This window comes from Lagopus muta, chromosome 27, assembly GCF_023343835.1.
Source record: "Lagopus muta isolate bLagMut1 chromosome 27, bLagMut1 primary, whole genome shotgun sequence".
Taxonomy (NCBI): domain Eukaryota; kingdom Metazoa; phylum Chordata; class Aves; order Galliformes; family Phasianidae; genus Lagopus; species Lagopus muta.
Window position 1 is genome coordinate 3,461,165 of NC_064459.1, and position 25,442 is coordinate 3,486,606.

Below are 25,442 nucleotides of genomic sequence, written 5' to 3' on the forward strand. Positions count from 1 at the left end.
TGGAGTGCTTGCTCATACGATGCATACACACAGGTATGTGCACGCAGGAAGGTAGAAAACATAAGTTGCATCTCTGCTTGTTCACTGATTTTCCTGTGCCAAAGGTCCCCCTGTATCCTGCTACATGATGCTAGCAGATGGGCTTCTGTACGTGTGTATGGCAAAACAAGCTGAGCAAGGGATGCTTAACCAGGAATAATGAGACAGCTGGACCAGCTATGGCAGTTCAGGATGACTGAAGATGCCTTCAGACACTTTCCTCTTGCAGTAGAGTCTTTCTGACAGTAGATGTCACATTTGCACAATGGAACACTGAGCTGCTGTGTGGGGCTGGGACAGATTGGACTATTCTCTTTCAGTCTTGTGGGTGCTGAGGTCATGAGAAGCTGTAAATTATAGAATCATTTGAATTGGAAGGGACTTTTAAAGGCCTTCAGGTCCAACTCTGCAATGAACAGGGACGCCCACAGCTTGATCAAGTGCTCAGAGCCCTGTCCACCCTGACCTTGGGTGTCTCCAGGGATTGGGCATCCACCACCCACCACCTCTCTGGGCAGCCTGCTCCTGTACTTCACTGCCCTCATCACAAAAAGCTTTTTCATTATATCCAGTCTCCCCTCTTCTAGTTTGAAACCACTTTCCATCATCCTATCGTAATCTGCTAAAGAATGAGTCCTCTTCTCCCTTATAGCCCCCCTTTAGATACTGAAAGTCCAGCTTTACTGGTTAACAGGCAGGGTTTTGAAATACTTTATGGTCTTTTGGGTCCAAATTATGAGTTTTAGGGAGTTGGCACTGTTCTAAATGATCCCATGTGTATTGTATACAAATGATGATTGTTTAATTGGAGGCACATCATAGAATTGTAAGATGGGTTGGAAGGGAACTCAGAGATCATCTAGTTTTCCAATATAATACTTTTAATATAGAAAACATTGTAAATACATTAATTACAGTTCATTTTAAAAAGTTCTAAATCTTTATATGACAGTCAAATATGGATAGATTAAAATCCATTTCTGCCTAAAATAAGGGAACAGTTATCTAAAGTGGAAAAAGCCACATTCTTCCAAAACTACCTCAGGCCTCAAACTGAAGATGGTAATTTCATGATATCCGTGTTTTACAGGGCCTGTGGTAACTGGTAATGTCAAAGCATACCTAGCCTAAAAGAAGAAATTGGTTATTTTACATGCATTTCATGCTCTCTGAGGCTCAGGTTTATGCAATAGTCCCAATATGTGCTGGTCAGAACCAAACCCAGTTGAAAGCATGCACAGTGCTGGCCAGATGCCCCAGATTTTGGTCGTTTGGCAGCCGTGAGCTCTTCTTTAGCCACTGTGCCCCAAGGCTGCAAGCTGCCTTCTTATGAGGGACAGCATAATCTATTTGGAAAACCAAAGGAGTGCTTTGATTTTGATCCTGACCCAAACACAAATCCAGTTCAAACTGGAACCTCCATCAAGTCTTGAGTACTTTGCAACTGGGGCAATTTTTTTCCACCCCTCCTCTTCTTTTTTTTTTTTTTTTTTTTATTCCTTGAAAAACACTTCTGTGTGCTTTAACTTAAAAAATATTGACGCCAACCACACAAATGATAACAGTGCCAATGGTAACAATAGCATCAGTGCCAGCACCCACACAGCATTATTAACATCAATGCCAACAGCAGCATGCACATCTATGCCAACAGGCCAAGAGTGTCAACACGGCTGATGCCAACAGACCAGAACGAATGAAGAACCCCTCAGTACCAAACCAGTGTGCAAAGCCTCACTGCTGCAGTGTGGTCCCACAATAACAAACCCCTGTGCCCAGCCCAGTGCTCATTAGCAACTTTACAATAACAGGTCGTGGTGCAGGAGCAATTAAATGAAAACACGGAGCTGTGTATATCCTGGAAGGGAGAAATATTTAGATATTTCTGGAGCTGAGGGGTGAAAAGAAATAACGATTAAAGATTTTGTTGACTGCTTTTCCAAGTTTCTCTGTCCAAGTGCAATGGTGGCAGCTGGAGCTCCTTTGGAACTGGCATGGGCTGAGCTCTGGGAGCGCTGCAGGCAGCAGGAGGTTGAGTTCTGTGTGCTTTGCTTCTGAGCACAACTTATCTATTCAACAGAGAAATCCTGTGTAACAGGTAACCTAAGGATTAATGAAAGGATCTGATCCGTATGGATCCTTCCAGAATCGATGTGTTCACTTCATAATTGTATTATTTCAAGGTTCCTTCAGGCCTCAAGGCTGTAAGCTCTTCTCCAGAGTGCTGGCAGGATTTTTCTGGGTCCAGAGCTTGCACTGCACATATGAAGCAGGAATCTGGTGCTGCAGAGAGGGTTGGCAAAGATCCGGAGATGTATCCTAGTTTGCAGAATTTGCACCCCATGCTTTTTCTCTGACCTTTTCAGGTCTGTCTTGGAGAAAAGCAGTGAAGAGGCAGCTGAGGAGCTGGGATGTGTCCAGCAGCTGTCATAGTGTGCTCCATCCATACCTCAGTGCAGTGATTCTGCTTTGTTTCCTTCCTGACAGCAGCTTGATGTCATCACCAAAGAGTTCCTCACTGTTTGAAAACCAAAGTTTTCCTGTCAAAGCAGCTGTCAGTAAGCTGTTCTGTTTCACAGAGAACAGGAAAAATGGAGAATCAGAGGACAAACCAAGTGCCCCGCAGCATTCCATGAGCCCTCCTGCAGGAGCTTCAGACCCTGGGGTTAATGGGAGGTTTCAAAGCCTGTATGAAAAAAGAATTAAACAAATAGCTGTGTCCTATTCAACAAATTGCATCCTGAGAGAACTGCTGTTCATGTTGGAGCTCAGGTTACCTTTGGTGGAGGTGGAGGTTTGCCTTTGGGAACAGGGAGACAAGCAGGTTTTTTCTCTGGTGCCTGTAACAAAAATGTAATGTCAGTGCCATTGTGCTTCCCTGTCTGAGCAGCTGCCAGTGCAGTTATCTCCTATATTTACTAAAGCGTTTTCTTAGTGGAAGAGCTAGGGGCAAGTCAGGTTAATCTGTCCACACAGTAATAAATACACGAGGGATGTAGATATCCCGTTTCAGAAGAGCTCTGAGCTATTCTAAATGTGTAAATTCATCTGCATCAAGTGTCTGTGCTCAAATAGACTGCTAAAGGGGCTGAAGCTGTCACGTGCTCAAGGTACACGCTGAGGAATGTATCTCTGAAGACAGGGAGATATAAAGGCTTTTATAATCAAGCAGATGCTTTTCTTTTTCCAGTCCTCATCCATCATTTTTCATGCAGGCAATTAGGTTGCTAAATACGGAAATGGTTTCTACACCCTCACATGAGGGGTGGGCAGGAGGCTGAAACATTTGAGGGGGTTACTTTGTTGAATAAGGATTCTTTGGGACTGTAAATGACAAATAAGTTCTTCTGGTCTCCAAATATTTTTTAAGAACTCAAAACATGTGCATGCGCAGTGATGGAGACCCTCTCACAGGTGCCACCCTTCGTGCCTCCCAGATCTGCATGTTGTAAGGAGAGCTGTGAACACCGTGGATGTGTTGGCATCCCTGGCACAGGTTAAGAATATCATGTACAATTTAGAGTTACATGGAGGAAAAAAAGACCACTCCTACCCTAAAGAAGTTTGATTGCTTTGGTGGGTTGATGGTTGGACTACTGATCTTGGTGGTCTTTTCCAATCTTAACAGTTCAGCGCTTCTGTGAACATCTGTGATTTCTTTAACCACAGTCAGAAACTGAAAATAGTATTTGGCATCTGCTGTTTGTCCGCAGCTTAGATGAAAGATGTGGAAAAATTGCAAGGTTATACTTACAAACATGTCTTGTGTGTGAGAAAAGGCTGGTTTGGTGCCAGGAATGGGAGGTGGGGGACCTTTTGGCCTTATGATAGTCTGTAAAAGAGGAGAGCAGAATACAGATTTACCCTATATACATATTTTGTATTTGAATATTCAATGGGAATGTGTGAGCTTGTGTTTGTATATATGAAGTTCATCGGTAGAAGTAAATGGATGCACTCATTTCAGAGTTAGATCAGGGATGCTTTACTCTGCTTGGCCCTGAGAACTTACAGGGCTTTATAGCTGCAACGCAATGATTCTTAGCCTTTGGGATCAGCTTGGCATTGCAGGCCTTCACTTTCACGCTGGCACAAGCTGTCAAGGGATGTAAGGGAGTCACCATCCCTGGGGATGTTTGTACTGTGGAGATGTGGCACTGAAGGACGTGGTGAAGATGGGTTCAGGTTGGACTTGGTGTTCTTAGAGATCTTTTCCAACCTTTCTGATTCTCTGTGATGTCACATGTGCTGCGTTCCCCAAACCCAACATCAGAAAATAAGAATATCTCCAGAATCACTTACGCTCCGAAGCTGTGGTTTGTTCTCCTGTGGTGGAGGTACAGGAAGGAGAAGCTTCTTATCATTAATCTGAAACAGGGAACAGTAAAGTCTAATGGAGAGCTCATCTTGTGCACTGCCTTTGCACCCTTTACTGCAGACCGATCAGTCAGGGGCAGACTTAGTGCCACATGCTTCACTTGCTCCCTTCCCCATGCTGGGCTTCTGCAGCACACTCCTCTTAGTGCTACACAACTGCTTTGAAGCCCTCCTGCAGAAGTAGCACAATTCACCCCTCATTTCAATCTTGGGGAGGCTGTAGTGACCCAGCACCACCCCGCTCTTACCTTCTGGGTGGGTACTGCCAAGGCAGGGTGCTCTCTTTGTTCTTGGTCCACAAAGACTTGATTGGTGGCTCCAGGTCCCCTTCTGGTATGGCTGCTATGTGAATATGTATATAATATATATATATAAATTCTAAATTCATATAAAACATACTTGCTGAAGTTGAGTGCTTGCTTTAATCCCATTATTCTAGTATAAAGCTCAGGGAAGTGGCAGAATCATCATCCCTGGAGGTGTTCAAGAGATGTGGCACTGAGGGACATGGTCAGTGGGCACGGTGGGGTTGGGTGGAGAGCTCTTTGCCCACCTGTATGATTCTATTCTAAAGAAAGCCACTTTTAATTACTGTAGGATTAATCTTGAGCACTAGTTTTAAGACTCTCCTGGCTTCAGTAGAGCTCTCACACCAACTTCCTTGCTTCTCCAGAGTTTTCTTCACCTTCTTTGAAAACCCCAGCTTAAATTGCTTGGGTTTAGTTACCCCTTTCTCAATAGAGTAAATATTTTACCTCTTCTTGAATACTCTGAAGCGGAAGAGCAATATTGCTGCGATTACAATCACAGTGAGGGCAACCAGCGCACCAGCAACGATTGCAAAACCTGTCAGGAAGACAGAACACAAATTGCTATATCTTAAAAGATGCACACAGATGAGCAGATGCCCATCCTGAACACTGGCAGAGTACAACCCGCAGTCACACATCCATGCACAGAAGTCATAGCCCTAGGTATGCAGTTTTGCAAGTTAGGGCTGTTTCACTGGAGCTAAAGGTCTCGTTTCAGTCAGTTGATGGCAGTGTTCTCCATGTGAGGCCGTGCAGTACTTACTGGTGACTGTGGATGAGCTGTCGCAGTTCGGTGGTGCCCATCCTTCTTCACACTGGCACTGCATCTCATGGTCACAAACCTAGGGAAGCACAAAGCCAGGATAGATTCAGGATGAGTGCAAATAACATAGAAACATTTCAGCAGCTGTGGAACAGGGTGCAGGAAACCCATCTCATTTCACGTGGACTAAGATTTAGCACTGGCTGTGGCACTTTTGCACAGAATGAATGAAAGATTAACTGTGATGTTGCATTAGAATTACAAGGAATCTGTGTCCATCTCCTTGATCTTAAAAATATGGATACCATATCAAATAAAATTTGGTTTCCTAAGACTTTAGGGAGTTCTGACTTGACAACTTTTGCAAATTCTTGTCCTTATGACTTAAATGGAATCAAGAACAGTGTCTGTAGTTGGCATGCATTGTTTTTTCCTAAGTTAGTAGCTGGTATCTTACAGCATGTCCAGGGCACTTGGCAGAGCAGTCGCTTGATCTAAAGACATCTTCAGCGTAGACACATTCTCCATTGCTGCATACCTGCAACGTACAAGGCCAGTGTCACAAAAGAGATTTACAGCTTTCAGAACATGCAGAGCTTGCACAATTATTGCATGAAGAGACGAAGAGTGAAAGGAGGCACAGAAAAGTAGGCTAATCACTTAGACCTACATCAGGAGATGTGGATATAATTTTTAATTTGACCTTTGGATATTTTATAGCAAGATATAGTGGCAAAGATGTAGAGATGTCAGTGGTTGCCAATCATTTGCAATTCTTCATTCTTTTTTCCCCCTGAAAACCTCTTTCAGGTAGAAATATTGCAAGGAATTTGGATGTAATCCCCAGTGATGCCTAACACATTCATTACAGAAATTATTAAAAATAATTGGTACAATCTTTTAACCTTCCAGTACAAAGGTAATATTTCTTCTGCTACGTATGTTTTTGTCAGTGAAAAAAAAGAGTAAAATGGCAATGAAATGCAAGGAACTCAGAAGCACAGGAGCTCCTGTTTGCTTTGCTCCTGGTTTCTGCTAGATGTAGGGCAGAAGGCACAGCAAGTCAGATCAGTGGAAGTTCAATGTCCACTTCGATCTTCCCTGTCTAAAGTCCTTCTTGTTTGGCTAATGATGTAAGCAAGACTGAAAGAGGGAAGAAACAGGGAGGAGTTGTTTTTTTTCCTCTACTAACCATGCCATCCCCACACTTGGTTCCATTGAGGATCATCCCTAAATCTGTATCTCCATTCCTAGGAAAGCTTGCTTTGCAGGACTCAAAGGTCACCAGGCTGCCATAGGTGGGCATCTCCTGCCCCCCAGAGCAGTACAGCTTCCCACACATGATATCTCTGGAAGGAGAACAAGGGTCATTAGAACAATGCACAGCAAAGGTATCCAGGCTGCTCTGTTCTCCAGCCTGGATTTCAGTGGCTGTATATGAACTCATAGAAAGAACTGCAGGTATGTTTTGCTTTGTGGTGTTTTTAGATCAGTTTCTGAGTGGTAAGTTCTTAACTCCTCTTGAGTTCTTTAGAAAACCCATAATAACTTACAGAAATTAGCTGAGCTGTTCTCAGTTGTGGAGGTTTATCAGAAGTTCAGCTTCCCTATTCAAAATCCTTTCCTTGCCCTTGACTGCATGTACATGCAAGCAATCTTACACACATGCACAAGCAGACTGATCTCGAGACAATTTGCATCACTGCTTTCCCTGGGCAGGAGTTCTCTTTGGAAATTGGTTTTAGAAGTGCATTTACTTCAGTATTCCAACTGAATAAGAAAAAAAGGACTTGCAGACTTAGGCGCCATCTACAATAGCTGCACTCTTTTTCCATCTCTGAGTTTGAATGGCAATGGTCTCTCTTCCCAAGTTCTGGCCAATTCTGTAACAGCGCTTACTTCTTTTTACACGGGACGTGACTGCCTTGTTCTTTTCTGCAGTATCCATAATACACCCCCTTCTCATTCATCCGGTAACAGGACGCTGCCCCATCAGTAGCCTCTGTTAAAGAGGAAAACAAGAAGAGCAATAACACAGAGAGCTTAGGAGAGAAGTTAGGATTAGTTGAGGTTAGTCTGTTAGTATTGCATTTCATTCATCTATTTAGGAAATGGACTTTCTCAGTGAAGTTACCCATGAGCCTAAATGAGTCCCTGGCACTTTGTGCGTTAATCCTGCAGTGTTAATGTGTGCATTCAGCAGCACCTGTCCTGTGTGTTCTCTATCCATCACAAACCTTGCTTAGCAGAAGGGACACAGTCAGGTTGAGGAGGATGGTAAGCCTTCAGAACCATGCAGACATACCAAATTTGGACAGTAATTTGAAACTCAGGCACTTCCTCATTCTATCATGCAAATATCAGCTCTGTTTCAAGATTATCTTAAAACCATGGTGCGAAAGAGGAACCAGCCTACCACTTCACATTTCCCTAGAGGTCAGGTGCTAATAATCATTTACATAGAAGTAGAAAATCAATAAACTACATTATGAGCTAGATCTGGGTTCTCTTGCCACGCTGTTACATATTTCTAAAAGGCCTTTGGTGGTTTGCTAGCAGACAAAGCCTGCCTTGTCTCTCTCTATTGACAACCTTATATTTTCAGTGGCAGCTTGTACTTACGTGGTCCAAAAGCAGCTCTGCATTGGCTTTCTCGGGTGGGACAGATTCCCATGTAGCAAAAGCCTTCACCGTTGTTGCAAGGATGTCCGTTCATACGGAATCGATCCGATGGGCAATTCCCAGAATAACCAGTGCACATCTCAGGCAGGTCGCAGTCATCCTTGGCTTCCCGACACACAGCTCCTGCACTTTTGTACTGAATTGGAGGAAAGCAATGCTTCACTTGATGTAACAATTACAACACTGTGCCAGTATTCACACGTACCAAGGACTGATTCTGTTGTGAAATGCATTACTGCTTTCACAAAGGCGGAAAACCTCAGCACACCTCAGTGATAGAAGCCGAGATGGGGTTTTTACCTGGCAGTCCTCGCAGCAGTCTCCGTGTGCACACATGGAGCCAGCTGTCAGCTTGCACGTCTCTGGGTCGCAGCAGGCGTTTGTGCACTCCTGGGATAGAACAGACTGTCAGGGCTCTGTACAGTGCTCCAAACTTCAGCCCCTCTGCATGGCATTCCCAGCAAACCACTGCTTACTGGGAGAGGGAAGGGTATCTGGGATCTGTCTTTGCTTCTATGAAAACCATTGTCACTAGAACACTGCATGTGAAGATCTTCAAATGTGGTCATCAAAGTGCTGACCAGAGCGTACAGGGAACTGACTTATTTCCTCTCTGACACTTTTGTATCTGTGCTTCTTCCCTGTTCTCAGTTCCTTCAGTGATACAACACCATCTGATGTGCCCTCATCTTCCCTGCGCTTTGTAGGGACGTCCAGATTGCAGACCAGCGGTTTGATGGCTGCAGTTTCTACGGAAGTATTTCAGCTAGATTTAAACAGACTGCCTCAGAAAACAGCCTGAAAACAACCAGTTTCCTCTTCCAAGTATTATTTTATCCCCAGTTGGGCAGATACCTCTGAAGTCCCGCAGTCGCATTCCTCTCCTTTTTCCACAAAGCCATTGCCACATGATGATGGTGCTATGATGGCATTTATATCTGGGATGTTAGTTAGACATTTTGGCATGTCATTCAACATGTATTTCTCAAAATCTTGGAGGCTGCAGGAGCTGAATTTCTTAGGGACAATAGAACTGTTTTGAGAAAGCAAGAGGACTTGGGTTATGGTTGTTGTAGACAAGGAGAAGCAATAGCCCCTGATGGAAAAGTTATCCCAGAATAACTAAAGATTGTGCTTTCGGGGTTATCCATCTAGAAGTAACATAGAAAAGCCTCAAATTGGAAGTGGGATGCTCACCACACTCTGGAATTTCTTCAGTTTACTTTTTTTTTTTTAAATATAATTTAAATGGGATAATCTTAAAGGACAGAAATATCAAAGAATCATAAAAGTTAGAAAGACCACTAAGGTCATCCAGTCCAACCATCTATTGACCTTCACTACTGTGCCCACTAAATAGAAACAACTATAACAATCTGTTTTGGAAACTGGCAGCTTATACAGAGCCCTTCATTCTCAGATGCAGTGTGTTAATGTGCTCACCCTCTTTCCCAGACTCTTACCTAACAGTATCTGTCATGACACAGACTCGGGAATGACACGTGCAGTCTTTGGTGTCGTGACTCATGCCAAGGTTGTGTCCCATCTCGTGTGCCATGGTAGCTCCAACTGCAATCTCACTTCTGCTATGATCCTGTGGAAATAAGGACAACGTATTACTTCTGTGAGCATTGTAGAGCACGTAGGAACATCAAAGAAATCAAGTGGCTGAGAAGTAGAACAGTTGTTCAAGTGATGATATTGTCATCATACATAATCTGGTAGTGTTGGTCAGTCCATGCATGCATCTATTCCACAATTCCCCACTCAAAACAGAACCTTTTTGGACACAAAATCACTTAATTTTCTCTCTGACTCTGTAAGTGTCTGGTGCTCCACGTAAAGATGTCTGAGTTTGATGTTGACTGTTAGGTAACACAAATGCCGCACTTCACGTGTGCTTTTGTTGCCTTCTGCACGTCATTTAAAATAAAGCCTGTGACTTCTACCTAATGAAACAATGATATGAACCAGACGAAGAACTGGAAATGTTATAAACCCAATAATTTTAATTAATAGAATCATCAATCATTAAGATTGGAAAAGACCAGTAAGTCCAACAAGTCCAACCATAAACCTATCCTCACCATACCCAAATAATCATAAAGGTTGGAAAAGCCCGCTAATCTTCTCAACCCAAATGTTCTTTGCTGGTTGAGTGAGAACCAGAAAGGCTTTTAGAAATGAGATAAACAAGAATAAATCAGACCTGGATAATACCTGCAGAATATACATCACTGCAAATGGATTTTATAAAAGCTAATCCAATCGTTGTCCCCTCCAAGTCGTGCCCTCTGTAAGGAAGACAGCACAAAACACAGTGATATTACCACGGAGCAGACCTGAAGTCAGCATTTGCTTCACTAACCAAGCAGAATCTCAAAGCATATATTCACTTCCAGCTCTGCTTTTCATCCTTGATTTAATACAGTGTTTGAAGATATGCTTAAGAGCAGTGCAAACCAGAAAACAACTAAATACACTTTTTTTTTTTTTTTAACCTGATCTACATTGCCATTCATGAGACCCGAGCACCTGGTTCAGTGCAAATCGCTTGATGAAATGCTTGGGTGAGTGAAAACCAATGAATGTGAGCCAGAATAGCGGAGTAAACGCTGGTTGGGTTTGATGATCTGCATTTCCCAGGTGCCTTTAAGTTTCATGCCACGACTCTTTGTGTTGTTAGCCTACACTGCAGTCTTTGAGACAAACTGCTTTGTGACCAGAGCAGGAAAAGCAGCGATACGTACGTAATTAGCTGAGCATTGTCGTTTCTTTTCCTCTTTAATAAATCTGAGCTCCTCCACTTTGAGAAGCTGTCCAGAGTCGATCCTGCAATAGGACTCAAGGAGCATTTATCATTGTCTGTCCAGATTTCTAGGCCAATTAGAGCCACGTAAATATTGATGGCCTTATAAACCTGCAGCAGAGAAACCGTTTTGCTGTAAAACAAAGTACTTCACAAAGACTTCCTCAACAGACAGTCATCTGCATGATTGGTTTCCTGTTGTTGGTTCAATATGGACCCCTCCAAACTTGATTTAAGAAGTTGCGACAAAACAAAAGACAAAACTTGAAGTCTTATTTCCCCCCACCCAGAAAAATGGCTTTAAAGTACTTGGAAAATCCAAATTTTGGAGGAAATTTAAACTGTGGGAGAATGAAGAATCAGTTCATTCTTTTTGAAGTATTTCAATCCCTGACTTTAAGAGATGATAAGAAAATAAGATGCAAGTCTTCCTTCAATACTAATTTAACTTATATTTCCTGCCTGAAGGCAAACAGCAGAGTGATATGGGCAGATTTGCTTGAAAATGACAGTACAGTTTTCATGCTTTTCTACATGTTATAGTAAAAATATATAAAGTTCATAAAAGAAAAAGTATGAATCACATCTAATTAAATTTTTCTCTGCTGTATTTATTCTTACCGTGTTGATGAAATTGACTATTCCAAATATCCTTTGTCTCACAGTATTAACATCTTTGTTGTACTTCTTATACTGAAAAATCAAATACATGATGTCAGGAATAAGAGGAAAAAGAAGTGGTTTGTCAGAAAAGAAATATCCCACAGAAGTTGGCAATGTCAACTGGTCTGGCCTTATCTGTTGTATTTATTGTTTTATCAGACCATCTAGTGCAAAGCCTGGAGGAATTGGGCTGCAGCTGGGACTGCTTTTTGTCCCAGTGCTGTAGTTGTGGTAGGAGCCCAGAATGAACAACACTGACCTCAGTCTCATGAGGAAAATGTTAGTTCAGTACCTACCATAATATTGTCTGCAACTATGTAAACTTCCAGATATTTCTTTGCCTTCAGGTACGCCTTCATCTAGAGAGAAGATAAATTTTGGTGACTTTTAAGGCTTGTTTCAGTCTCATTCTTAGCAGTTTCCCATCAGTGTATTCATTACTGGGGCCTTTGTCTCGCTAAGTAATTTGAAATGGGACTGTCTCATTTTAAAACAATCAAAAGTAGGCCAGATATTTAGATGGTTAAAAATGCACATGGACACATGAAGGAGGGCTTAACTCAGATGGCAGCTCCAAAGGCTCAGATCTGAGATCTTGCACTGGTTGATTAAGGTTTGGTTACACTCCACTGCTTGCAATTGCTTCTGTCCCAGAGGTGCCAGCAGACAGTGGGACTTTGGCCACTCACCCTGTGCTGCAGCCTCAGCTTCTTTTCTGCTCTGTACTTACTTCTGGGCTATTGCTGGATTTGAAGATGTTATTGATGGGGTCACTTGCATTCACTTCCCAGCTGCTATTGACTACTCCACAGGTTTTGATGGACTCATCTTCCACAAACTCATAGACTGCATGCTTCTCTCTGTCCGACGTTCCCAAGGGTTCAATCAGGTACTTCTGCCCACGGGTCTCAAAATACCCACTGTGAACATTTTCTTTAGGTTAGACTTTTGAATCCATGGGACTGAGACAGCAATATTGTCTTTAACAGGGCACGTAGAGACTATTGCACACCCCAATGCAATCGTATAATTATTACAGTTGGAAAAGACCTCAAAGATCATCAACCCTCAACCCATCACCACTTTGCCCACAGTGGAGCATGGCTTGGCAGCATGCAGGCAGGAATTGAAGCTGCTGGGTTGGGGATGGTCTTTAAGGTCCCTTCCAACCCAAGCCATTCTGTGAATGGGAAGCTCATCAGGTGAGGTCTCTTGAGCAGGTGACCATTAATCAAAAGGAAACTGGATTAAGAATGAATTAGTTTTACATTTGGGAGTTTTCTGCTTGTAAAGTGAAATCCAGCTTCAGTGGCGAGTTCAAAGATAGGCTTTCATCTTTAATTCAGGTCTGTTCCCTCATAAGCATACGAGAACAAAAGATAGCACCTATGTATTTACAACCTGATTCTATTTGAACTGGAAAACTTATCCTCATGCATATTCTGATATCAGTACCATTTGCAAACTGAACCTCCACCTTACCTTAAACCTCTACAGGCGCTGATGCTTGCTGTTGAGCCAGCCTCATCCTGAATGTAACCTTCATAGTAACAGTGATCCTGTTTAGAAATGGAAAAATACATTTTTAAATTGATTTCTAGAGACAAAGTACACCAGTTAGAGTGCTACAATTCCCTATGCTACATGAGGAGGTCTCCTATTAGGGGAGACTCTTAAAATGAAAAAAAGCTGGTGGCCATTTCTATGTTTGCTGCAGTTCCATTGTCGTTATTCTTCAATACAAAGCAACCCAAGTGTTGGTAAATCCAGTCATGGTGGGTTCTGGTTCATACAGAGCATTGCATGAAAATAAGATTATTTGCTGCTCAAAATGAAGCATAAACTGATACTGTACTCTGATAAATTAAGTCCATACTTAATTCCTTTTGCAGCCAAAAAATCAAAGTTTTATTGCATAGTTATTGCAGCTCCCTTTGCTGCTAATCACCCCATGAAAAATTAATATTAGACTTTGTATTTTAAATTGCATGTGTTAAAACAGGGAGTGTGACGTTGGAAAGCTTCAGCTGAGGGCTTTGTGGAAGATAAAACTGGAGGGCAGACAATTAATTAAAAAAAAAAAAATTAAAATGTAACAGCCATTTCCTTTGAGTCTGAATAAGTGATTGGTCATGGCTCAGAGGAACCACCTGGAGTAACCTGCAGTGCGTTTGCTCTGAGTGTGGGCGACGAGGTGAGGCAGAGGAAATCTGTGCTTATCTGAATCCGTGATCTCAGTGAGATTAGATGTGAAAGCGAGGCACTGAGCTGCACAGAATGAGCAAAGTCAGGAGGGTGGGGGGGGTTGTTCTGTCCTGGCTCCACTCCCTGTCCTGACAAAGAGAGAAACTCAGCTCAGGTGTGTGTTCATCAGCTGAGAGGTGGAAATTGCCAAAGGCTGATTTGTGTTATTAGTTCATGCACCCATGAACCTCATACAGAACTCAGTAAGGGGAAATAAACCTTTTTATTGATTGATTACCTTGATCTGGGGACTCGTGGTTATCTGCTGGCCGTCGTCTGAGTAAACTGTTTCGGTATAGTCCCCAGCTAACAGATGCCTGCAAAGATTAAAGAACAGTTATTATTCAAATAATTGCAGTCATCTAAAAATGAGACGATTGTGTAACAAGTGAAGCACTTAAGGAATTCAGATGATTACTCAGGTTATGATTAGTATCAAAAGACAAAGGCAGAAAAGCACCTGGGTGGGGAATTCTGCCTGTGTGTAGTTCTTACTCAAAAGGATTTTTCTAAAATAAGAAATCAATTAATGCCTACTTGTTTCATTGGTATAAAGTAATCTCCTGGTAGATCTGAAAGTGAATACATGACGATACATGTGGCATTGATTCTGTTTTGCCCTCCCATTTGTGTAGATGTTTCCACCACTCCACAGTGGTACAGTTGCGCTCTGTTCCCAGCTCACCCCCCTGGTTATAATGGTGAAGAGATGGTCAATGGGAAAGCAGCCTCATCTGCTCCTGCATGCACGTGGCTGTGTGCACACAGAGACACATTATAGTATGTAGTTATCGTGAGCTGATTATAGTAGCACTGCATTTACATAGCCATTAGAAAAGCACTTATTACAGCAGGCTCTTTGATACCACGTTAAATGTTGTGGTGCGGCCAGCAAGCAGAAAATTATAGCTGGTTTTGTGTATTTCACTACTGAAAGTTCAGCAGAAGTAGAGCTGTGGTAGTGGGTATTGGAAGCTTTGTCTGAGGACTGTTGCATTTTTTTTCCCCCACTTTTGGAAGAGCTGATCGAGCTCCATTTCCATGGATTTTGCTCTTGTACTTCTCTATAGCTTCTACCAAAACAGAACAATGAGCATAACCCAGGGACTACCCTTAGAGAAAAAAACATCTGAAACATAATGAAGGTATTACTCATTCTGTCAATTTAGCCATCCTGGGAAAAACAGGACAACAGTCATAGAATCACAGAGTCATGGAATCACTGAGGTTGGAAAACACCACTAAGATCAACAAGACCAACACCAACCAACCCCCATCACACCATAGAATCATGGAAGCAGTAAGGTTGGAGGAGAGCTCTTAGATCAGCATGTCCAACCATTGACCATCCCCACCATGCCTACTAAACCATGTCAAAATCAGCAGTGCAGGCCAGTCATTCTATCACTATAGCATATATAGTTATTTCGCACTACCAAAACAGTGAAAATATCTTCATCTTACAGGGGCTTAAGTTGCTTTTATCCTGCATGCTTTAGAGAGCCACATACAGTGAGGAAAAATACAGTGAGGAGTTTAAGGAAAAGGTTGCATTGAACATACTTATTTTTTTGTAGGTGCAATATGACTTCCTCTCCATTGGCTTTGATTCCATACTCCAATGTATCGTCATATTTTGTCTGTAAACAGATTTAAGAGTTAGAATACAGACTTTTATAACTTCTGGCCTCACTGTGAGTTAGATTGCAGTTGAGTTGCCAGCTGCATTCTTTTCCTTCGCTTTCCACCAAAAATAAGCACTCTGGCAGTTATAGAATAACCAGAAGATTATTTTCTTTCATATTTTTTGGTTAGAGTACCAAATCTAACTTTCTCCATTTCCCAGTAAATAAAAAGCAAAAGTTCTATATTGTAATACCTTTCCTTTGCTTCTTTCTACATCTCTTTTATGTACTGTGCGCAGTTTCCGAGGATAAACTATTTCATATTGCTCAACTCCAGGTAATTTCTTGCTTGCATTTCCTAGGGAGAAACAGATGTATATTTATGAAATCACAGTATTAACTTATTAAACACCATATTTCATGTCTGCCAAGACTATTCTTATGGGCTCTGTAGCCACTCAATTCTGATCTGTTCTCTGTCATGGCATGTGCTCATCTGCTTTTAAGCAGCCCCCCACAATGTGACATAATGTTTGTCACAGTCTGGGTTTTAGCTGAGTTGCCATCCTTGGTAATATTATAGAATGGAATCCCTAAGGTTCAAAAAGACCTCGAGATCTCCAAGTCCAGCCCCACTATGCCCACCAGCTAAGTCCCTCAGTGCCACATCTCTGCAGTTCTTGATCACCTCCAAGGATAGTAACCCCACCACATCCCTGGGCAACCCTTAAATGAGGTTTTGGAAGGGGTGGATCCTGGCTCCAGCCCTTCCAGTCACTCAGGTGCATTGCATTGCTCCCCTGAGTTGGCTCTGCCTTCCCACCAGGTGCTCAAGCACTGCTTCAGGCTGTGAATTACCATTTCCACTACACTGGCCTACAAGTTAAGACTGCCTCTGTATAAGCAAATAAACTCACACAGTTCCTCACAGGTCTGGAAGAAGCCTAGATTTCTCCTTTAGAAAGCTTTCAAGCTAATCTTCTCACTTAAACACTTCCCAGCAGTGCTTCAATAGACACAGTGCTGATGAACACTGTTCCATTCTGTTGTGTGCTTCAAGGCATGAGTGAGTAAGGACAAAAAGTTAATTAGCAGCACAATTTGCAGGGATGGTCAGCACACACTGCATCGTTTGAAGTTATTGACAGCAGCTGGCATGCAGCACGTGGGGAAAACAGGGCTCTACAAGGGATGTGTTGCTTTCCAACAAGGCAACAGGAGGTCTGTTTGCTCCATAAACTCTTTAATCTCTTACAGAGGGTCACTTCACCTGAATGGAGCATTCTTGAAGGTTGAAGCACAAGAGTTTGCATTTAAAAACAACACTAATAAAGAGAGAGTGAAACTTTTGTTTTAATGATCTGCCTCAAGGCCAAAGTTTTACAACAGTGGGGCGTCTGATTACTGCAGTTTTCTTTAATCTTTAATCTCTGCAACAACACAGTACATCCTCATGCAGATTGTCCCAGTAAAATAGATAGATTAATTCAACTTAACTCATTTATTTGATTCAGCCCTTTCAAAAAGTAATTGCAGAATAAACCTGGCTGTATCAGAACAAAACTGTGTGCTGTAGAGGACGCCATGTTATAAAGGTAATAAACTCATGAGCTTGCAGTATGCTCTTATGCACTGATCAAAGTAATATTGTATGCCTCTCAGTTAACAGCTCTGGTGGAGACTCTTTGCAGGACTGTCTGTAGCCCAGGCAGCTCAAGCCCAGGCTGGATTTGAGTAAAGTCCCAGAACTAAACTTCTCTTTCCCTTGCAGAGGGATGCAAGAAGCATTTCAAAGGTAACAAGTCAGCTTTGTTCTGGAACAAATAGTTTCTTAGAGACATTATTTTAATCAGCTCGCTATATTGTCTTTGTTTCATCCATTGTCCTAAGTCAGTAAGCCTAAGCCTTAAGAAAGAAGGAAATTCCTTGGGCTTTCTGTAATAGCTAGAAAAATTGCTAATAAAGACCAAATAATTAAGTAATTTTCCAGGAGCATAACCCAGGACGACATGTGGTGAGGAATTCATTGGTAATGAAGATTTACTTTTGTCGAGGAACAAACTAAACTATTCACACCTCAAGCATTAAGACTGCACATGCTTTCAGATACCTTTGCAACCAGTGCAATCAGAAAGACACCTGTCAGAGAACAAGCTGCATGTCTAATGATGCATACAAAACCTGTGCCAAGCTCTGAAGGGATCTGTTCCCTGTTGACATGAATTGAATGAAACAGTGCACATGGGAAAGAAATGTGCAGTGCATTAAGGTTAAACCGTATGAACTTCTCAACTCATAACCTGCAGTAAGGCACAGATAGTAAAAGTGGTAACTATTTGAAGTGCAGGTAATAGAATTAATTGAATTCAAATACAGGTCTTTTCTTCTGTGGCCAAAACACTGTCATGTACTTTGTCCAGTTGGGTCAGTTCTCCGATCACTTGCAGACGAAATGCTTTCTTAACTGGCTCACAGAACTGACCTGTTTGTGGTCTCCAGCCAATCTATCGAGTTTTCACACGAGTCAGTATTTCCCTAACCAGATAATGTCTTTGAATGGAAAGAGAAAAGGAAACAAACTCCTAACTTCAGTGATTCAGATTTTCTTCAACGGCTTTAATTCAGTGGTCTTTGTTATTATCCGCAAGCTAATAATTAAAAATTTATAAAAGCTATACAAAGTTATCTAAGATTATCCTTATAACCATTAAAAAAGGATAAGGGAAGGGAAGGGAAGGGAAGGGAAGGGAAGGGAAGGGAAGGGGAAAAAACATACCTTGTTGGAGAAAACATAGCAAAACAACAAAAATGAGAATGACATTATTCATCTCAGTTGCAGTTGTCTAGCAGTGGATTCCTCACCCTAGGAAAGCTGAGTTCCCGTCTCTGTGCTTTGAGCAGTTCCGTCTTGTGCAGTGAGTGAGGGAGTGAGTTGTGCTGCTTATTCTTGTTCCTATATGAGGAAGTGTTTACTAAAGGTGTTGCACAATTTTCAAGTCACAGAGAGTTACAGCAAGCGGAAGTTCCTGCTGCACAGTTAATATCACAGGAGTTGTGATGGATCACTTCTTCTTTATTAGTTCCCTGGAACTGCTCATCCAAAGGGAAGATGAGAGACTGTGCTGATGTTGTCTTTTTATAGTCTGGATGGTGAAAAGCTAAAATAGGAGCAAGTGCTCACGATACAGGACATGGTGTGGCATGACAGCCTGTAGTGATTATGGTTTTTTCTGCTCAGGGACAGAACCTGGCAAGCAGGGGGCACTGCTGGTGGCTGAAGGAATGGGAAATTTGCAGGAGGTTCAGGATGAAGCAGATGCTGAGGCTGCAGGTACAGATGTTTTGGTTTCTGCTGATTGCCTCTTAGTCTGTGCAGAATGGGAGAATTCAGAGCACCAGTACAGGTAATTCTGTGACTGTGAATCATATCTGTATTACAAACATTAAATGTGCCCTGTTCTGCTTCTTCTATTTGTATTAGTAATGTTTGCTTTGGGGTTCATGTGACAGACATCTGACTAAAGTGGGCTGTAGTCGAGTGAGAAATGAAGGTGGTTTCTGTCAAATCCTGTTCTAAATGTCTGTGCTAGGAACTAATCACACAGGTTGAATAATAGGGAGGATTTCTTCTCTGAAAGAGTGGTTGGGCATCAGCACAGGCTGCCCAGGGAGGTGGTGGAGTCACTGCCCCTGGAGGTGCTCCATAACCATGGAGATGTGGCACTGAGGGATGTGGGCATGGTGGGATGAGTTGAGGTTGGACTTGGTGATCTTGGAGGTCTTTTCCTTTTTGTGATTCTAACATTCTATAATTTAACATTGAATTTGGAATCTGTAAATTTGTACTTTCTCCTTAGAATAAGAACACCTGGTAAATCTCAAGATGTTGCCAACAAATAGCCTCTGAGCTTACTGTAGGGACAGAACCAATTAAGAACAATTTATGTCCAATGCTGATTGAAATAAATGTGTAGATCTGTCTATTTAATAGTAAAACTTGATTCTAAGACAAGAGCCTGGTTATTTGCTTCTCTTTATTTTGTTTAGCCTTTACAGTGAGGTAAAGTGATTGCATAATAGATGTTAATTGCTGCTGAATAGGAGGAGGAGAAGAGTTTATTGGCAGGAAGATGGGCTGAGAGAGGAAAAGGACATCTGTTTGCTAGAGCCCTGCTAACAAGGCTCAATCCTCTACTGTAGGAAACGGGAATTCTGTTGAGCTGTAGCAACACTGTCATAATTCAGGTCAATATTCACCCTTTTTCTCCCTTTTCTAGACATCTCCGTGGCTGCCTTCTGATACTCCTGGAACAGGAGTGACTTGGTATCAGTGTGGTGGCAATGTATTCAGGGTTCTGTAGCTTGGAGACACAGTGAGCTTACTTTGCTTGAAGGGAAGCCACATTCCATGCCAAAGCATGTCATCAACCAAGTTATGAAAGAGTGCTTTTGGCACAGAATTCATGTCCAATTGTTTGGCCATAGCCTCAACAAGGTGCATGTCAGTTGCAGTAAGCATCACAGAGGGTCTGTGTAATTTAATTGGTAATTCTTACTTACTATCTGCTTGATTAAAGGGAGCAAGTAGAAAAGGGTCGTGCGAATCCCTCCCACGTGAGATTAAAATGAGTATTAAAAGTAAAATGATGGTCGTGTTGGGGCACTAGGCTGAGCTCTGCTGCTCCCTTGTCCTCAATCTAGGTCACTTTGAACTAGGTCTGCAAACACAATGTACTTAGTGGAATTTTCAGGAGTCTATAAACAGTGTAGGTGTCTGTTTCATCTGCACTTCAATAGATGCATGTTCAACCACAGCACTAAGGAACACCCATACAACCCCTGCAGCTGGAGATTAGCAGCTGAGAGACATTTCTCTTCCCCATATCTCCATCTGCTCCATTCTGCTTTTGCCCCATCTAACCCCTTGCTTCAGCAAACAGCCCTGCTTCTTAGCACAGAGCAGTGCCACATCCTGTTCCTACTGGGAGAGCTTTCAGGGAAGGAATGTGGTATTTCACACTCACTGCCACAGGACCAACCATGGCCCTATTGCTTTAGCTAAACTCGTAACCTGCCTTCCGCCTTCCACCATTTTGTTCTCCCAGAGCTTCAACCCAAGCCAGCTTACAGATTATTTTTCTCAGACATACAAACAGAACCATGTGGCTTTTGCATCTGCATTCCAGCCCTGTGCTGCTGTTTGCTCCCTCTGTCTATTCGCAGTGGCATTCCAGTCTCCCCACAACCTCTCTGTGCCAGCCCAGGCTCTTCCCCTCCATCTCCAGAGCTGATCCAAAACCCATTGAAGTCAACAGAAGACCTTCTATTGCTTTCCAGGGCCTTTGGATCAGCTTTACAATTCCTCCTTAAAACCTACTCTTTACATAAAGCATTTTCTTGTGCTCTCTTGTGTCACACATTCCCAAGGTGAATTATCCTCCTTTTCCTCAGCTTTTAGCATTTTGTCCTTTCTTTCTGGGTTCTGTTGAAGGACATAATCAAATAGCTGCCTTAGGACATAATCAGATTAGGCTGCTAATCAGAGTACCTGGAAAAATTTCCTCCCTTCCAACTGACATGCAGCACTTGGCTAAGGTTGTAGGTTAACATAAAGCAAAATGCCTTCACTTAAATTGTAACTGAAACTAACACAGCATCAGCTGAGTTATTTCTTAAGAAGCTCTAGTTGGATCACCAACTTTCATCTGCAAACTTCTTACATCTCCATCATCCTCTGTGCCTTGGAGAAGTTCATAGACATACATGGTATGCTCCAAGCATCACGTTTCTTCCTTCCTTTTTTTTTTTTTTCAAAATAAGTGATGCAAAAAACGTTACTTCACCTTCCTTCTTTATCTTTGTTAGCTGCATTTTGCCTAATTCTTCTGCATCAGCATAACGTAATATGTAAAGCAGCAACCTAAGGCAGACAGTAGGCAGCCAAGTCAAGGTACAGGAACTTCCAGTATATTTCTCAAGATGAAGTAACTGTTGATAATTTCACAGCATGATGTAAGGTGCTTTTCCTGAAGGTTGGTACTTCTCAAAAAGTACACGTCCCCATGGCTGTGCCACGTGTTGTGCAGTTGTATGTATGTGTATGAGCTGCTTAATGCCCTCCATCTGCACTGCATGAGTGACAATGCAGATTGTTGTGAATTAAGCACTGCGGTCTTCATTCCTTTTGTTTTTTTGTATTGTTTATACTTGTAATATGTGAAGTCTGGCTCCATTTTTCCAGGGTTTTGGGGAATCTTGCATGTTACAGCACTGTTCTTGCAGGGATCCATATGGGGCTTTGCACAAGGGCAGTGGGTGGGTGAGTTCCTAGAACTGAGTTCTAGAAAGAAGATCTCCCCCAAGGCTGTGGGTAGACTTACTAGGCTGTTTTAAACCTCTGAAAGGCCATGACTGAATGTCTGTGTGTAAGAATGAATGCTCACTTCAGACCTCCACCAGCCACATCTCCTTTCTGCTCATCCATCCTTTCGTCCTTCACCCCGTGTTGCCCATGCCTTGCACCTGCCTGCCCTGCCACAATCAAGCCTTTCAGTTCACTGCTTTCAATCCTGGGGAATTTGGAGAGAGTTGGCAAGACACATGGCTTTATTCTGGCAAACAAATAAAGGGGAAGCAGAACTATTTTACCTGGATGACCTGTCACGGTGCCTCCAGTCTGATGGACTCCAGTTGCTTCCCACACACATAGAGTACATAGTGAACATTTTATTGAGTCATCTCATCCCCCCACTTGAGGCAAAAACTTGAACAAAGAAGCAACTGTCCAACCTGAGCTACCTCTGTAGCAGGAGATTTTTCCTGGCGTAGGGGAGCTGATGTAGTTACTGACAAAAAGCTCCCAGTGTGGACATGGCTGTCCACCAACCAAGCTGTGCTTTGGACCAGCAGACCAAAGATGCCTTCTGCTTGAGTGAAACAAGCTCAACGGGTGCAAGTATGGCTGTGCCCACATCAGGATGCCATGTCTGGCATGGCAGTTTTTTCTATATCACATCTTTATGTGATATAGACGATGTGTTTCAAGTAGTGTAGGCTTTAATAGCAACTGCAGTTCATCTATCTATAGCCAAATCCTTCTTGACTCAGGCTGCTGTCTCTAAAAATGGTGTGTTTTGTTCATTTTTAATAGCTGCCTTTTGCCTCTTAAGGCCTGATCCTAAAAAGAACATCCCCTAAAGCACCTTTGGGTTGCTCTGACTTCTAGCAAGCAAATTTTCCAAGACTGCTGGGAAAGGAGACTGGTGAGGAGGAGAGCTGTCACATGCAAGTTGCATACCATCTTCTGATGGCTTCCTCATGGAAGTACTTGCTGTAATGAATGCATCACAAAATGACATTCGCCTTTTGTTTCCTGTGCTTACCGCTTCCCTGTTTTTGGCGTGAGTCTCAGCCCAAGAAATGACAATGGTGGCATTGTGCTTCTCCCTCAGCTAACCCTGGAGCGTTGGGAAAGACTGTCTGCTTACACAACACCTCTGCCCCCTCTCCTCCCAACCACAGTCTTCTGTAATTGTCTATAGCCTTGTTAATCTTTTTTTTAGGCTGTGATGTAGCAAGAGGCATTGGCTGTGAGTGACCCCAGCTATTCTTTCACAATATCCTTGCAAGGTGAATATTTTCCCATCTTACAGGTGGGAAAACCTGAGCTATACAAATTGGACTGTTTTCTGCGAGCGTCCATCTGGTTTGGTGGTAATCTTCAGGACCAGATGAACACCTCTGGGATCCCATGAAACTGAGCTGCAATGTCTCAGGGAACAGGGACACTGTTTACACTCTGGATGAGATATCCTGTCAGCTGTACTTTTTGTACTGTTTTTATGTGAACGAATATAACGAAAGTAGCAAAGCAGAAAAGCCCAACAGATGAGTTGGAGCATCTGTTGACATTTTGACTACAGGGGATTGCAATCATAGAATCGTAAAATTGTTAAGGTTGGAAAAGACTTGTAGATCCCCAGGTCTGACCTCAGCCCATCCCCACCATGCCCATAGAGTCATGGAATCATTGTGGTTGGAAAAGACCTCCAAGATCACCAAACGGAACCCCAACCCACCCCACCGTGCCCGCTAACCATGACCCTCAGTGCTACATCTCCAGGGTTCTTGAACATTTCCAGAGACAGTGACTCCATCACCTCACTGGGCAGCCCATTCCAGTGCTTCAACAGGAGCTCTTTTCCAGCCTTAATGATTCTATGATTCCATACGGTGCAAGAAGAGAGGATGGTGCCAAAAGCCCTCTGCGCTGTATGAGGATGCATCATCCTTCTAAGAAGGGAGAGCCACATCTAACAATAGCAAGATGGTAGAAAATATACATGTCTGTTCAGCAGGTCCTTGTCCTGGTAGGCAGGAGGCACACAGTGCCTGCCAGCTCAGCAGGTTTCATGAAGAGTCTGAGTACACTGGTTGTTTTTCATAAAATCTTGATCCCTGGAGTCATGTGAATAGATCACAGTTTCATTTTTCACTCGTTATTATTTTCCTTAAAAAGAAAGCAGTTTTCTGGGTCTCGGAGATCTGTAGAAATGTTTGAAAACATGAAGCTAGGCAATGTAAAACTGAGAAAGCAAATAAAAAGAACTCCAAATGCCTTTTTCTTTATTCCCATGTTGGTGAGTTTGTTGGCTGTTTTTTAGGCCTGACCAATGGTTTTGGATGCTTGAAGCTGGCCATCTGGAGTCCTGATCTGAGCTCTGAGTTCTCCCCTTTTCCCAAAGATGTTGAGAACCATAAAAAGACAAAAGATGAATTAAAGCATATATTTAATCATACCTTACAGATCAGATACTGCTTGAAAGTGTTTGAGACTAAGGACTCAAGGTCTCTGGAAAGTCTTTAGTGGCATGAAGATCTGATTTCAGACCCCCTAAGGGTAGTGGAGACATCAGTCTCAACAGGAGAGTTCCTAGCTCCAAACTGCAATTCAGTAAACAGGGATCTCAGCCCCCCAGCTGGCTTCTTTTTATGATCATTTTGCATGCTCTGTGTTTCTCCTGCCATCCTCTGCATGCCCATGAAAGCACTAAACACAGCGGAGAGAGAGCAAAGGCAAAGGCTGGTATGGCTGTACAGCCCAGCCTGGCTGCTTACTTCACGTGCTATAGTCTTCCATCAGATAAGCCTGTGGCCTTGTGGTGGAACATTTCCAAGCACAAATCAGCCAGAAAACGTGAGATCATAGGCTTGGAGACAAACAGCAAACCTCTCAGGTTCCTTCTGTCCCAGATATGTACCTACTCCATCAAGTCACATGGTGGGGAACTGGCTGTGATTCCCATGCAGAAATTGCCTTCTGGTTTCCTCCTGCTCCAAGATGTGCCTCTGACCCGAAGGCATGTTTTCATACCTCAGGTCACAAGAGGGATGCAAGGGACAAACAGTCAAGCCCCATAAGTGACACTTCTGGTGAAGTAGTACACTGACTAAATCCTGTGTTCCCTCTCCACATCTTTGAAGGAAACAACAGGTCACCTCATTGACCTCACCTGTCCGTGCTCAGTGCACAAACATTTGCTATCTCCTTTCTAAGCTGGAACATGTCCAGTTTTTAATTGATATCATCCAGCCAAAACTTATTTACCCCCTTTTCCTGCTTTCTGTGTGACTTTTGGCCTGTCTGGCTATTTTAATTGGAGATGAAGGAAAGACTGATTTAAAATTACGTTTGTACAGGAGAAGTTTTTAGCAGTCCTGTTTAAAAAGTACGTTTGCTGAGTGCCAACCCAAACATACACAGGTACATTAAATTGAAAAGGTTATTTCAAATTATTACCTGCAAAAGGTAATATTCTGAAAATTTAATCAAGTAAAACAAATTTCCAAATGCCTTTAATTGAAAGTTAGTACACTTTCAGAATGCTGTACATTTATTAGCTGAGCGTTTTCTATCTGCGGATCCAAAC

The 25,442-nt window shown here is 42.6% G+C and overlaps 1 protein-coding gene across 2 annotated transcripts; it reads right to left on the bottom strand.

Moving 5' to 3' along the window:
* Positions 1-960: 960 nt before the first annotated feature.
* ADAM28 (ADAM metallopeptidase domain 28) lies at positions 961-18,464 on the bottom strand. 2 transcript variants are annotated; one of them, XM_048928209.1, is made up of 24 exons: positions 18,290-18,464; positions 15,768-15,871; positions 15,452-15,528; positions 14,127-14,205; positions 13,127-13,203; positions 12,375-12,564; positions 11,941-12,003; positions 11,603-11,674; positions 10,923-11,092; positions 10,382-10,466; positions 9,636-9,766; positions 9,028-9,205; positions 8,473-8,562; positions 8,113-8,308; positions 7,390-7,492; positions 6,683-6,839; positions 5,948-6,028; positions 5,491-5,569; positions 5,172-5,262; positions 4,665-4,755; positions 4,342-4,407; positions 3,794-3,871; positions 2,817-2,879; positions 961-2,725 (listed from the first exon to the last, which is right to left on the bottom strand). In XM_048928209.1, exons 1-24 carry the CDS (start codon positions 18,339-18,341, stop codon positions 2,693-2,695), a joined length of 2,406 nt encoding a protein of 801 aa, XP_048784166.1. In that variant the 5' UTR covers positions 18,342-18,464; the 3' UTR covers positions 961-2,692. The 2 variants fall into 2 exon arrangements, with proteins under 2 accessions (XP_048784166.1, XP_048784165.1); XM_048928208.1 differs by having other exon boundaries at positions 4,665-4,758; positions 18,290-18,463.
* Between the last annotated feature and the right edge of the window lie 6,978 nt (positions 18,465-25,442).

What these genes read in the sequence shown, in the direction of transcription:
- ADAM28 (XM_048928208.1), bottom strand. Translation starts at nt 18,341, where the DNA reads ATGAATAATGTCATTCTCATTTTTGTTGTTTTGCTATGTTTTCTCCAA. An exon ending in TAGTCAATTTCATCAACACG is followed by an intron (nt 11,093 to 11,602) that starts GTAAGAATAAAT and finishes TCTCTGCTGCAG; the next exon opens with GTTTATAAGGCCATCAATAT. An exon ending in TGGCAGTACCCACCCAGAAG is followed by an intron (nt 4,408 to 4,664) that starts GTAAGAGCGGGG and finishes TCCCTGTTTCAG; the next exon opens with ATTAATGATAAGAAGCTTCT.